General features: G+C 52.7%; 1 protein-coding gene across 1 annotated transcript in view; it reads right to left on the minus strand.

Annotated features, from left to right (window-relative positions):
• Nucleotides 1-13,939, minus strand: part of LOC100283489 (uncharacterized) — a 39,099-nt gene extending 25,160 nt beyond the window's left edge. The window contains exon 1 of the mRNA NM_001156389.1: nucleotides 13,632-13,939. Within this exon, the coding sequence (NP_001149861.1) occupies nucleotides 13,632-13,841 (210 nt within the window). The 5' untranslated portion in view covers nucleotides 13,842-13,939. The remainder of the gene's footprint in view (nucleotides 1-13,631) is intronic.
• Nucleotides 13,940-15,014: the final 1,075 nt, after the last annotated feature.

Here is a 15,014-nt window from a genome sequence, read left to right on the forward strand (position 1 = left end):
AGATTCAGGGCTGAAGCTCTGGGAGGGACCATTCCAAGCAGCGAATTATAAAAATCCCAAACAGCCTCCTTCTTCTCCTTTTGATCAACGATTAATCTGTTTTGAACCTGGATTTTTCCAATAAAATTCTTCTTTTTCCTATATCTGGCGTGCTGGTGAAAGTATTCAGTGTTGGCATCACCTTCTTTCATCCACAGCAGCCTACTCCTCAAACGGGCTATGGTTCTCTCAAGGGAAACCAAAGCCAAAGAATGATGTTTTAATCGTTGTCTTAGCCACTCTTCTTGTGGGGATAGAGATCTAGAATCTCTTGCAATTTCCAGCTTATGAAGAATTTCTTTAGCCATCAACACCTGTCTTTTTATGTTGCCCACCTTTTTCTGACTCCAAGAATGCAGATGTTTGGACAGCCTCTTTAGTTTCCCAGCAAAACGCTGTAGAGGGCAGCAGCCCTCCAAAGGTTGCAGCCAAGACTGCTGCACTTCATCCATAAAACCCTCCATTCTTGTCCAAAAACTCTCAAAATGAAACCTTCTTTTTCCTTGTACGAGTTCATGCAAACCAAGCAAAAGGGGACAGTGATCAGAAATCAAGGAAGCTAAGCTTTGAAGGACAGAGTTGGGGTATAAGGTTTCCCAATCTGCAGTATGGAACACCCTGTCTAAACGGACCAGGGTGGGGGAAGATCTCTCATTGGACCATGTATATTTCCTTCCAAGCAATGGCAGCTCCTTCAGATTCAGCTCGTTTAACAGACGTCTAAATCTTCCCATCATGGCTCTGTTTAGGTTGCCATTGTTTTTATCTTCAGCTCTGTAAATAAGGTTGAAATCCCCCCCAATCATCCACGGGCCATTGCACAAATTACGAATCAGTTGCAATGCCTGCAGGAATAGAATCTTGAGGTTATCCAATTGGGGACCATAAACTCCAGTGAGCCACCAGTGGGTGCCATCGCTATGCTGGAACTGAGCTGAGACTGAAAAGGTGTCAATTCTATATTGAGTAACCTTGCACGAAGAACTTTTACAGGCCAATAAAATTCCCCCCCTAGTGCCAACTGCCGGGAGCGTTACAAATTCATCAAAAACAACTCCCAGGAGAGACGCAACCATGAAACGAGAAATAGAACTCTTCTTTGTTTCTTGTAAACATACCACGTCAGGACAAGTATTATTGACCATAGCACGAACCACATCCCTTCTGACTTTTCTATTCAAACCTCTAACATTCCAAAAAAGAATTTTTGAAGGATCCATAGGAAACAAAGGCATCAAGAACTACATAACCATGGGTGATGGCTTACATTATATCCTCTGGACCTAGGACAGCAGGCAGCACCTGGACATCCTGGAGATGGATATCGACAGGCACTGACCAACCGAACAAAGCAGCCAAGGCTTTAATATGTGATTCAGACAGGGGAGAGTTGAACAGCCTGCCATATTTTTCAAGAGCTTTATCACTGAACGCCTCATCCGCATCACCAATATCCATTGTTCTTAATAATTCAAATTGGATCTGCCTGGTTGCGTCATTTGGGGTCCTCCGCTTTGCCAATCTGCTACTTCGGCGAGGGATAAAATCAGGCGGTAACTGCTTACATCCCCTTCTGAGAGACACCGGCGGGGGGAGCAGACCATCTGTCTTCTTTGTCACCATGGCAACGAAATCACAAACCGGAGTTGTGTCTTCAACATGTTCAGATTCCACTGAAATATCTTCATGTGGGCTAGGCATCTGCTGTAAGGGATCCCTCTGCCTTCTTCTGCTGTAAACCTTCAATGTTGGACTCTCGTGAATGGTAGTAGATGGAACCGAGCAGCCCTGACCTGCAACCTCGCACTGGCCTATTTCTTCTGCAGTTCCAGCCAAAGAGGACAGACAACGGGGCGAGACTAGCCCGTCAAGGGCCCGTCCCAGCGACTCGTCAGCTTGTATGTCTGGGATCAGCTCTTCAGCTTCTTTAGCTGGCAGCAACTCTTCGGCTTGTCTGTCTGGCATACCATCTGTCACACGCGCTTCCCCCACATTGAGCCCCGCGCCCTCAGTGGAACGGCGCAGCACCGACGGTAGGACTTTTGCCGCTTCGCCCACCGCGCCATTGATAGTCTCCCCAGGCGCGATCACCAGGTCATTGCCAACTCTTCGGGAGGGCTGCTGCGACCCTAGGCGAGAAAGGGCCGAGCGACGCCCGCCATCCGAGCCGCGTGACTGACATGGGGAAGAAGGCCTGGAAGAAAGGCCTTGGCTGCCACCAAGCTGGTGTCCGCCGCCACCTCTCGGGGAGTGGCCGCCATCGCCATCGGGGGGAGCACCATCACCATCATCCGCAGGGAGGGCGCCATCTTCAACCGGGACAGGGGTAGCCAATATGTTTAGTTTGTAGGATAAACATCTCTTCTCACCAAAGCCGGGGCCTTTCTCCGTGATAAGGAGATCCATATTACGATGAAGCTTCGCCGGTTTGAAACACCACGCTCTCAACATGAAGGATGAGTAATCCGACTTCAACACGGTCGCCGGGTGTAATTCATCGATAATACATGAGTCACGCAGCAGCTGTTCGGCGGTAGCTCTTGACCACGCATGTGCCGGAATACCCCTAATCTCCACATCCAGTAGCACTGGTAAAGATGTCGTAGACGCGTTCGCACAGCGCGTCCACCTCTTGAACACAAGATCAAACTGGGGGCCTCTAAAGATCTTTCCTCCATTGAGCACCCTTGAAACTGTATCTTCATCGGGAAAAAACACCAAGAAATCTTCCGGCAAGGTCCGATGAATAGACATGTTAGCTCTATTGACGTTGAAACTTTGAGTTATTTCTTCGATGATGTCAACTGCTGGAACCTCAGGCCTGGTACCAGCAACTGTGACGAACAGGGCCTTCCGCAGCGCAGCCTCTTCCCTTGCCATTTCAGTGGAGAAATCCTGCACGCATGAAGGGGTCTCAACGCAAACAATATGTTGCACAGCCCCCTCCGCGCCCAAACCACCAGAGGAGGTAGAAGCAGGGGACCGTGATCGCTGCTCATGAGTATCGCCAACTGCAGCCCGCCACCGCTTTGCCCTGCGCCTCTTCCTCCTACCTCCAGTTGCCGGTGGAGTAGACTCTCCGGAGCCTCGGGCCATCAACGGGGGGGGAAGGAGTTCTCCCCCGGTGGCCGGCTGCGACGGAGAAATCCGCCTCCACACCGACTCTCTTCGCCTGAAACCTCCATGCTGAACAGGATCTTGCATCGCTCCGAGGCGCTGCCACACTGGAACCCGACCAACCTGATGCTCAGGGTGCGCCTTCCGAGCCACCTTAAGCGGGCACCCAGGAGCACGGTGGCCAAAACCCAGGCACCGAAAGCAGCGGGAAGGACGACGGCAGGAAGCGACGAAGTGAGAGGGTGAGAGACAATTGAAACACCGCCCTCGGAGATCCTCAGGGGACCATCTACGAGGAGCGGGAGGGGGACGTCCAGAACGCCTACGTGCCACCACCTGCCACCCGCCCTCCGAAGGAAGCGACCGCGCCGACCCTTGGGAATGCACCAACTGGTCGGCCTCCGAAGACCCCACCGCACCAGCCAGAGGGGCTCTGCACGGTCGGGGAGGGACTGAGGACGGAGGCGTGGGAGCAGGGTACCCGTCCATGGCAAGGGCCGCATCTTTGTAGGAGCGCAGCGCCGCCCAAGAACCACCAGAAGACGAAGAGATAGGACTGGTATTGCTCCACCTCTGGAATTTGGACCGCCCCGCCTGGGAAGTCGAAACGGCTTGCACCGTGAGCCTTGGCGCCAAGAGAGTGTGATTTGTGCTGGTGGTCGCCGTGTTCGGAGCGAAGTCCGGCGAGGGGCTGCGGCGGTGGGTGTGGCCGCCAGGGAGGGGAAGGGCAGGGTGTGGTCGCCGGGGAGGGGAAAGGCCGGTGGTGGAGGGCCCGGGGACGGAGCAGGTGTCGTTTCAGCCAAATATATTTTGCATAAAACCGAATTAGCTTAATTGATATATGCCTAAATTACTATTAGGCCCCGTTTGTTTCATTGGAATTGAATTCCATTTTAATAATTATAATTTAGACAAAACTAATTAAGTTCATATATTTATATATGTAATATATTTGTATATTATCTTAAATCTTATGAGAGAGATAGTTATATACTACACTAATGTTATAACGAAGCAAGAGAAAAGTGTGCTATAAGTGGTACATCGGAAAAATAGCATGTAAATCTATAGAATCAGTTTCCATCTCTCACCCCATGAATTTGAGATAGGCTTATGTGATAACTTTAGAAAGTGGTGGAATTTCACATTCTAAAAAATAGCCTATTCCAATAGTAAGATTCCAATTCCTGAAAATGAAAGGAAACAAACGGGGCCTTATTAGAATGAAATTCAATTCCAAAGATCCAAACGGGTCGTAATTGTAATAGCTTCAACCATTGAATACCTTGTGAGGTTAATCCATAAATATGACACGATTGGAATGAAAAAACTTGTATACATTTACATTTCTTTCCTTTTACTTAACTTGCCTGTTAAATGACCCTTTGATATTTTTTGCCTCATTTCCATGTTTTTATATGACCTGTAGCTAATCTAAACAGCCTATTCGAACTATGCAGACCAATGGAACCAACGAAGATATGTATACAATCAGTAGCGGATCCACAGTGAGGGCAAGGTGGGTCATGGCCCCACCTCAAATTTTATAATCTTCATAATATGGTATAGGAATAGGAGCCACGGAGCCAGCCGCCAGCCATCCATAATCCATTCGCCAGGAAATCAAAATCGCAGTGGCCGCAAGTTCCGCCTTTCACCCAGGCGCCCAGCCGCCCAGCCAGCCAGTCGTTCCGCTGTTCGCCCAGCGGCCAGCGCAGCGCCCCAGCCGGCGAGGCCAGGACCCAGCCACGAGCCACCCAGTATGCACCTAGACGGAGACGGTAAATCCTTGGTCCTTCCGTTCTGTACTTCTGTTCCATGCCTAGATCTGCCTCTGCGCTCGCCGCTTGATCTGCCTTTGCGCTTGCCGCTCGGTCGCTCGATGACTCGGTCCTATAGCAGCGTAGTGATTTAGATTTATAGAGCCGATTTGGCCATTTGGGGCAACAGTCCATAAGTCCATTGGTGAGCGCAAGGTGTTCGGCAAAATGCTCCAGCCCATAGAATTCAAGTTAACAATTGGCCAACTGTTGTGTTTTATCAGATATTGTTTCTATGATTTTTTAGGCCTTTAAACCTCACAGAAACATTGGGTGAAGCAAATGAGAAGGTTTTTCCAACCACTTTCAAGAGGCTCTGGCACTAGTGCTAATAATAATGTGAATAACACACCAACTGTTGGAGGGACGTTCAATCCAGATGACATAGTTGCAGATCCCGCTTTAAGGAGGCAAATTTATGAATATGATAAAGATGTCCAAGATCAAGTGAGAAGGGCATATGTTCTGAATGGTCCATGCCAACCAAAGGGTTTAGATTTCCCTCGTAGACAGTATGGACAAAGTTCAAGGCCTTTTAAAGAGGAATGGTATGACAAGTATGATTGGTTGGAGTATAGTGAATCAAAAGATGCAGTGTATTGCTTTTATTGCTTTCTTTTTAAGCAAGCAGTGAAGGGTGATAAATATGAAGCAATTGCCTCGAGTCACAACTACAAGATTGACAACTTAGTGGTATATTCACTACACTATTTTCATTAATGTACTTTTCTTGTATTGATGTTCATCTAATATACATCTTTTCTAACTGTAGATTGGATTTTTGTTGGTGATTTTGGTGCCACACTGCAGATTAAGAGAGAAGTTTCGGTATGCATGTTATTATGAAACCTTTATAATATTATTACTTAGCCTTTATATTGTCATCATAAAACTAGTTTTATCTTGTGAGTTGTGATCTAGTCTAGTGATTTAGCTTTTATAATGTTGCCCACCTATAATTTTATCCTGCGTCCGCAACTGTATACAATGAAGGCTACCCAAAAGTGTAGCAAAAGCATGAAACTTTCTTGACAAATCTACGATGAAGAAGACTTTCCTGCTTTATACAGAGGATGGCTTCCATCTGTAATCAGAGTTGTAGGTTCCTTGTAACTGTTAACCTATTCTGTTATGCTCTTGCTGATGTGTGCTTACCACTTTATTGTCTGAATAGCTGTTGAGTTTTAACTACTCAAGAGTGCACCATTGTGTTGTCTTTACGGCCTTAAGCTCTTGTTGAACTTATTAATGATTTTGCACAATGTTTTGATCTAGGAAGCACTTCCCCTTTCTATGTTTCTATTGTATAAATTGGCTATGGATCTGTCGTGTGTGGCGTGGACACGGAAGTATAAATGGAAGCAGGACTTGTGCCCCAGGTACATGACTCTCGCCGTATGCTATATTTTTTTGAGATAATCCGTGTACTAGACTATTGTGTTGCTTATAAGGATTTGAGTGTCTCCCTGGTGAAACGAGCTTCCAATAGTTTTTAATGCAAATTATTTGTAATCGATACAGATGTAAGATTTTTTTTGGAGTCACATATTAGAGTTCTAAAATGTTTGTGTTCTAAAATTTTGCTTGTAGGTCGGCTATTTTGCGCCCACGCAGTCAGGGATTGTAGATGAAGTCGGGCTATCTATCTCCCCGGTGAAATGAGCTTCCAACAGTTCTAAAATGTTTCTTTCAGCGCACACTCAAAGTTTATTTTCTTCAAAATGCTACTGAAATCTGCTATGATACAACATAAAGCATAGGATTACTGTAATGGTTGGATCTGATGGAATAAGTCTTGAGCATCTAGAGGACAGCCTGCTTTTGACTGTCCTCTGTAGTCCTTTAGCATCTAGAGGACAGCTTGACTGTCCTCTGTAGTCTCTTTAGCATCTTGAGGACAGCATTCGCTTTTTGACTGTCCTCTGTAGTCGCTTTAGCATCTAGAGGACAACAGTCGCTTTTGACTGTCCTCTGTAGTCTCTTCAGCATCTAGAGGACAATCCTGTTGTGTAGTGTGTGTGAGAAGGTGTGGTAGTGCAGCCCCTAGGGCTATAAATATGTGTCCCCAACCCCTCTAAGGGTATGGCATTGTGTAGTGTTTGAGGAAATAAATAGAAAATTGTCCCAACTCATAGTGTCATCCTCTTGATAAGTGTTAGAGTCCCTCTACTTACAATTGGTATCAGAGGCCAAACTATCCTGCAGCCTAAACATCTCGTGTTCATCTCCTTCCCGCGCCTCTCCCCACACTCAGTCGGCAGCAAGAGCTCCAACTGTTCCTTCCTCCCCTGCTCAGACGAGCAGCCTTTCGTCTGAGACAGCCTCTTCCACACGCAGCGACCCCTCACTAGCCCACCATGTCCCTACGCTCGGCCACTTCGAGTGCGCGGCGTCAGCAGGAGGCCGAGGTCGCCGCGGCACAAGAACGCGAGCGAGCAGCAGCAGCGGCTGCAGCGACAGCGGCGAGGGCAGCACGTTTGGCGGCGGCGGAATTGGCAGCGGCGAGAGCGGAAGTAGAAGCAGCGGAGGCGGCGGATGCTGCACGTGCGGCGGCAACAGAGTTCGAGGTTCTGCGCGGCAGTAGAGCTGGCAGCTCTGCTTCTGTCGACGACAACACCGACGAAGAGCTCAGGCTGGCGAGGGAAACAGCGCGAGAGCAGGCGGCACAGTGGGCAGTCGCGCATCCCCATGGGGGCGCGCGTGGCGGCAGCCCAGATAGGCGCTGACGCGCTGACGGCGCTCCAGGCGAGGGCGCACGCGGCGGCAGCCCAGACGGGCGTAGACGCGCCGGCGGTGCTCCCGGCGGCGACGACCGAGTCGACGGAGATCGCGGCCTCTACAGGCGGCGCGGTTCTCCCTCCCCGGATCGGTACCATGGTCGCCGCATGGCCCAGGCCATTGTCAGGGACATCGGTCCCGACGGTGGGTGGCCTACCCTCACCAAGACCAACTACGTCAAGTGGGCCGCGGTGATGAGGGTACGGCTCCAGGTTCGCCACATGTGGGAAGCAGTTCGGTACGACGACATCGACTACCACGAGGATCGGCGGGCGCTGGATGCCCTCATTGCTGCAGTCCCGCCCGAGATGCAGTTTTCGCTTTCCCAGAAGCGGACTGCCAAGGAGGCCTGGGACGCCATCGCTGCGACCCGCATCGGCAGCGATCGTGCCCGCAAGACCACACTGCAAGCACTTCGCAAGGAGTGGGAGAACCTGACCTTCAAGCCAGGTGAGGATGTTGATGACTTTGCTCTCCGCCTCAACACTCTGTTGCAGAAGATGGTGCAGTTCAGCGACGACACCTACGATGAGGAGAGAGTTGTTGAGAAGCTCTTCCGTTGCATCCCCGAGAAGTACAGGCAGATTGCTCGCTCGATCGAGTCTCTGCTAGACCTCTCCACGATGACGATCGAAGAGGCGATTGGTCGCCTCAAGGTGGTCGACGACGACGAACCACAGGCTCTCTCTGGGCCTATCACTATCGGCGGGAAGCTACATCTCACTCGGGAGCAGTGGGAGGCCTGCCAGGATGACAAGAAGAAGGGGGAGTCCTCCTCGACACGAGGCCGCAAACGCGGCAAGCCGCGCAAGGCGCGTGGAGGCGCCCAGGCCGGGGCGCGAGGACATGCTGAGGGTGGTGCACGTGGAGGTGCCCAAGGCGGCGCCGTCGGCAACAAGAAGCCGGCACGAGACGACGGCTGTCACAATTGCGGCAAGCTTGGCCACTGGGCCAGAGACTGTCGGCAGCCACGACGTGGTCAGGCCAACGTCGCACAGGCGGAGGCGGAGGAGGAGGCCCTGCTCCTGGCACATGCAAGCATCGAGCCATCTCCAGCGGCACCGGCCGCAGCGGCACTCCTCCACCTTGATGAGTCGAAAGCACGCGCTTTCCTCGGCGACGGCTCCAACAAGGACATGATCGAAGGATGGTGCCTCGACACCGGCGCCACTCATCACATGACCGGCCGACGGGAGTTCTTCACCGAGCTTGACTCTAGCGTTCGAGGCTCCGTCAAGTTTGGGGATGCCTCCGGCGTAGAGATCAAGGGCGCCGGCTCAGTCGTCTTCACCGCCGCGTCTGGTGAGCACAGGCTGCTCACCGGAGTCTACTACATCCCCGCGTTGAGGAACTCTATCATCAGCTTGGGACAGCTGGATGAGAACGGTTCGCGCGTGGAGGTCGAGCACGGAGTCATGAGGATCTGGGATCCCTCTCGTCGCCTTCTTGCCAAGGTACGCAGGAGTCCAAATCGGCTATACATCCTCAATGTGAAGGTGGCACAACCTTGCTGCCTTGCTGCTCGTCGAGACGACGGGGCGTGGCAGTGGCACGAGCGCTTCGGGCACCTTAACTTCGAGGCCCTGAAGCGGCTCAGTGCCAAGGAGATGGTACGAGGACTGCCGTGCCTTGACCATGTGGAGCAATTCTGCGATGTCTGTGTGCTGACAAAGCAGAGACGGCTCCCCTTTCCCCAGCAGTCGAGCTTCCGAGCCAAGGAGAGGCTCGAGCTCGTGCATGGGGACTTGTGTGGCCCGGTGACACCAGCCACACCGGGAGGACGACGCTACTTCTTGCTGCTCGTCGACGATCTCTCCCGCTACATGTGGGTGATGATCCTTGGCAGCAATGGAGAGGCTGCGAACGCCATCAGGTGTGTGCAGGTCGCTGCGGAGGCGGAGTGCGGCCGCAAGCTGCGCGTGCTGCGCACCGACAACGGCGACGAATTCACGGCGGCTGAGTTCGCGTCGTACTGCGCGGATGAGGGCGTTCAGCGCCACTACTCCGCGCCGTACAGCCCGCAGCAGAACGGCGTCGTCGAGCGGCGCAACCAGACGGTTGTGGGGATGGCTCGGGCTCTCCTCAAGCAGAGAGGAATGCCAGCTGTCTTCTGGGGAGAGGCGGTGGTGACAGCGGTTTACATCCTCAACCGCTCGCCCACCAAGGCTCTCAACGGGATGACACCGTACGAGGCTTGGCATGGGCGCAAGCCGGCGGTCTCTCACCTACGGGTCTTCGGCTGTCTCGCATTCACCAAGGAGCTTGGCCACATCAGCAAGCTCGACGATAGGAGCACCCCGGGGGTGTTCATTGGCTACGCGAAGGGCTCGAAGGCCTACCGCATCCTTGACCCAAGAACACAGCGTGTGCGCACGGCGCGCGACGTAGTGTTCGACGAAGGGCGAGGATGGGCGTGGGACAAGGTGGTGGACGATGGCACGACTCCGACGTACGACTTCACCATCGAGTACGTCCACTTTGAGGGAGCTGAGGGAGTAGGCAACTCTTCTCCGAGCAGGTCTACCCCAGCCCCCAAGTCTCCACCGACTCCAGCGCCAAACTCTCCAGCTCCTGCTACAACGAGCTCTTCACCACCACGCACTCCAGCCACGACTCCGACTGCAGCGAGCTCTTCGCCACCACGTACTCCAGCACCGACGGTACCCTCTCCGGGAACGTCATCTCCGACACCAGCTCGTGTCGAGCACGACCCAGTGGAGCTCGTGACCCCTCTGTCCCGCGACGAGGAGCGGGTCGACGCGTGCTACGACGGCGAGCCGTTGCGGTATCGAAGGGTGGAGGGCCTTCTCATCGACCCGTCGGTACCAGGCCCTGCATCTCGCATTCTGGCAGGAGAGTTGCATCTTGCATGCGACGATGGTGAGCCTCGGTCTTTCGCGGAGGCCGAGAAACATGCGACTTGGCGTGCCGCGATGCAGTCGGAGATGGACGCGGTTGAGACGAACCGCACCTGGGAGCTCGCTGATCTCCCTCATGGTCATCGCGCGATCACCCTTAAATGGGTGTTCAAACTGAAGAGGGATGAAGCCGGCGCCATCGTCAAGCACAAGGCTCGCTTGGTGGCACGTGGTTTCCTACAGCAGGAGGGGATCGACTTCGACGATGCCTTCGCCCCCGTGGCACGGATGGAATCCGTGCGACTCCTCCTTGCGTTGTCAGCCCAGCAGGGCTGGCACGTTCATCACATGGACGTCAAGTCGGCGTTTCTCAACGGCGACTTAAAGGAGGAGGTCTACGTACACCAGCCGCCAGGTTTTGCTATCCCTGGCAAGGAGGGCAAGGTGTTGCGCCTGCGCAAGGCTCTCTATGGCCTGCGACAGGCACCGAGGGCGTGGAATGCCAAGCTGGATTCCACACTCAAAGGAATGGGTTTCACGCCAAGCCCGCACGAGGCGGCCATCTATCGGCGGGGCAATGGAGAAAATGCCCTGCTGGTGGGTGTCTACGTCGACGACTTGGTGATCACCGGCGCCAAGGATGCAGAGGTGGCAGCGTTCAAGGAAGAGATGAAGGTCACCTTCCAAATGAGTGACCTGGGGCACCTCTCCTTCTACCTGGGGATTGAGGTGCACCAGGGGGACTCCGGGATCACACTTCGCCAGACCGCCTACGCCAAGCGCATTGTTGAGCTGGCTGGGCTCACCGACTGCAACCCAGCTCTCACTCCGATGGAGGAGAGGCTGAAGCTGAGTCGCGACAGCACGACGGAGGAGGTGGACGCTACACAGTACCGGCGTCTTGTGGGGAGCCTTCGCTACCTCGTTCACACACGGCCTGACTTGGCATACTCTGTCGGCTACGTTAGTCGGTTTCTGCAGCGACCGACGACGGAGCATGAGCAGGCTGTGAAGAGGATCATCCGCTATGTTGCGGGGACTCTCGACCACGGTCTCTACTACCCGAGGTGCCCTAGGGAGGCACACCTTGTCGGGTACAGCGATAGCGACCACGCCGGCGACATCGACGCCAGCAAGAGCACAAGCGGGATCCTCTTCTTCCTCGGCAAGTGCCCCATCAGCTGGCAGTCGGTCAAGCAGCAGGTGGCGGCCATGTCCAGCTGCGAGGCCGAGTACATAGCGGCGTCCACTGCTTCGACTCAGGCTCTCTGGCTGGCTCGACTGCTCGGTGATCTCCTCGGGAGAGACACTGGAGCGGTGGAACTCAGGGTGGACAGCCAGTCCGCTCTGGCATTGGCCAAGAACCCCGTGTTCCATGAACGGAGCAAGCACATCCAGCTGATATACCACTTCATCCGAGACTGCTTGGCAGAAGGGAGCATCAAGGCGCGCTACATCAACACCAAGGATCAGCTTGCAGACCTGCTCACCAAGCCCCTTGGGAAGATCAAGTTTGTTGAGCTTTGCTCCAGGTCCGGGATGGCCCAACTTTCTCACAAGACGACGCCCAAGACTTAGGGGGAGAATGATGGAATAAGTCTTGAGCATCTAGAGGACAGCCTGCTTTTGACTGTCCTCTGTAGTCCTTTAGCATCTAGAGGACAGTTTGACTGTCCTCTGTAGTCTTTTTAGCATCTAGAGGACAGCAGTCGTTTTTTGACTGTCCTCTGTAGTCGCTTTAGCATCTAGAGGACAACAGTCGCTTTTGACTGTCCTCTGTAGTCTCTTTAGCATCTAGAGGACAATCCTGTTGTGTAGTGTGTGTGAGAAGGTGTGGTAGTGCAGCCCGTAGGGCTATAAATATGTGTCCCCAACCCCTCTAAGGGTATGACATTGTGTAGTGTTTGAGGAAATAAACAGAAAATTGCCCCAACTCATAGTGTCATCCTCTTGATGAGAGTTAGAGTCCCTCTACTTACAGGATCTGCTTCTAATTTTCTATCTATGAAAATTGGTTAAGTTACTACATTGTCAACTGAGACCAATTTTCTTAGTGCTACTTAAGATCATGGTCACATATCCTCAGTTTTGACTAAAATTTTGCTTGCAGGTTTGCTATTTTATGCCCATGCAGTCAAGGATTGTAGATGAAGTCGGGTTACCTATCTCATAGTTTGCGGCACCATCGTTGTTTCGGAAAAATAATTTGTTTTTTGGCACGCACTCAAAGTTTCTTTACTTCAAAATGCTACTAAAATCTGTTACGATACATTGTAAAGCATATGTTTATTGTAATAGTTGGATCTGCTTTTAAACTTCTATCTGTTGAAAATGGTAAAATTACACTATCAACTGGGGCCAATTTTCGTAGTGTAACTTAAGATCGTTGTGCATTAACATTTATCAAATAGTATACATTGTCGCAACGCATGGGCACATATCTAATCTGAATTTATACTTCCTAGCCAAGATCAATCTGCGCATTTCCCCCTTCCCAAGTAAAATCTGAACATGTTAACCAAATTCAGATTCAAATGCGTTTTCCATCAATCAAATAAAATGTTAAAAAGGTTATAGGCTGCACGCCCCCCCCCCCCCCCCCCCCCCCCCCATAAAAGGAGAGGGAGAAATCCACAGGCATTCCGAAACCCAGTTCAGCAACTCAAATCACCGAGAAAAGGGAAGCCCACGAAGCCTACCCAGAAAGAACCGCAACCAAATTACCTTTGGCGGCTAACTATCACTCACTCTGCTTGGCGCTCAAATCTAAATTTTTCTGGCGAACCGTACGTAAGCCCCACCAATAAAGGTTGAAAAACATTACTTCTAACATATACGTACAAAATAATCGCCATACCAACAGCAGGCCGAAATAATCACCAGACCAACAGCACGATGGCGTATACTGTCACTGTGTACTCTGAGTATATATATCACAAAAACACAAATCAACGCGCGTGACCCACACCGCCACACGAAGGGATCGGTCACGTTGAGGCGTGCTTATTGGAATGATTACCTTGTGGAACGCGAGGTTTTTGGCGTGTTCCACCGCGAGCGAGCGCAGGCGGCGGATCACGAGCTCGGAGGAGTTGGCGAGGCTGTCGACGACGACGACCCGGAAGCCCGCGGTGAGCAGCTGCAGCACGGCGTGGCTGCCGATGTATCCCGCCCCGCCCGTCACAAGCACCGCCCTGCTGCTCGGCCCCGCCTCCTTCGCCACAGACATCTCCTCCACCCCCCGCGAGGCCGCGACCCTCCCTCCTCTCTCTCTCTCTCTCTACTGGCCCGGTGCTTGCGGATCTGCGGGACGAAACGACAACCAAGTGTCCAAAACTGCGAATGGTAGGGGAGGAGGCGTGGACGAGAGGGGGTCAGGGGGAGGCGAGGAAATGGGAAAGGAGAGGAGAGGAAGGAGAGAGAGAGTCGAGGAAGAAATTCGAATCAGCCCGGGGTTGCCGCACGCCCGACGACAGGAGGGCCAACCCATGCCGTGGGCCGCCCGCTCCTGCACCGCCGGGACCACTGCCACGTGTCTGCCGCGGGGGACTGATGGGGGTGTCGGTGGGGTTGCATGTTGCTCGGCTGCTCGCTGCTCCGGGCCGAGGCAAGGCAACGACTCGTCGTCAAAGGATCCGATTTGCCACTACCCGTGGGCCGTGGCTGCATTAGTCGGGGACAGGGATGCCAATGGATATGGTATGGTAAATTCCGTCAGTATTGGATTTTCGTATTCGCGGGTATAGATATACGGCTGTTTGGTTCCCTGTATTTGAGCATGTAAGGCTCATGAGGTGCAGCATCTCGACGGCCTGTTTTGTTTGGATACCTGGATACAGGTTCAAACCAGGCTCTGTACATACAAATCACCCGTCTTAGCCAGGCTCGGTGGATACGGACGAAATCCGCGTTCGTCGGGAGCCTGGTTGTGCTCATTCACCGCACTTGCTCACAGCCGTCACTCGCCGCATCCGCTCGAGCGGGCGAACCCCCCTACTAGGGTTTGTTGTCAACGCCCTCGGTCACCGCCTTCACTCGCCGCTCTCCCCCTCCCTCTCCGATCTCCACTTTCCCTCGAGCTCTCCCTCTCTCCCTCGAGCTCTCCCTCGAGCTCTCCCTCCGCTGTTGAGGCTTCTCCTTCCAGGTTTCGTCAAAAGGTAAGGAGGTTTGAGTACCATCTCTTGCTCTCTCCCTCCGTTGTTGAGCTGCTCATCTAGATCTGATAATCTTGAATACCATCTCTTGCCCTCTTCCCCTGTCACGATTTCTTCGTCTAGATCTAAGAATCTTGAGTAGTAATTTTAGGGTTGAGTACCATATCTTGTGGTTGTGTACATCCTGGTTTTCCCCTGCCACGATTTTCTCTAGATCTCTTGCTGCTTGTCCGTTTGCTGCGTTGTTA

The sequence above is a fragment of the Zea mays genome, chromosome 7, assembly GCF_902167145.1.
Source record: "Zea mays cultivar B73 chromosome 7, Zm-B73-REFERENCE-NAM-5.0, whole genome shotgun sequence".
Classification (NCBI taxonomy): Eukaryota; Viridiplantae; Streptophyta; class Magnoliopsida; order Poales; family Poaceae; genus Zea; species Zea mays.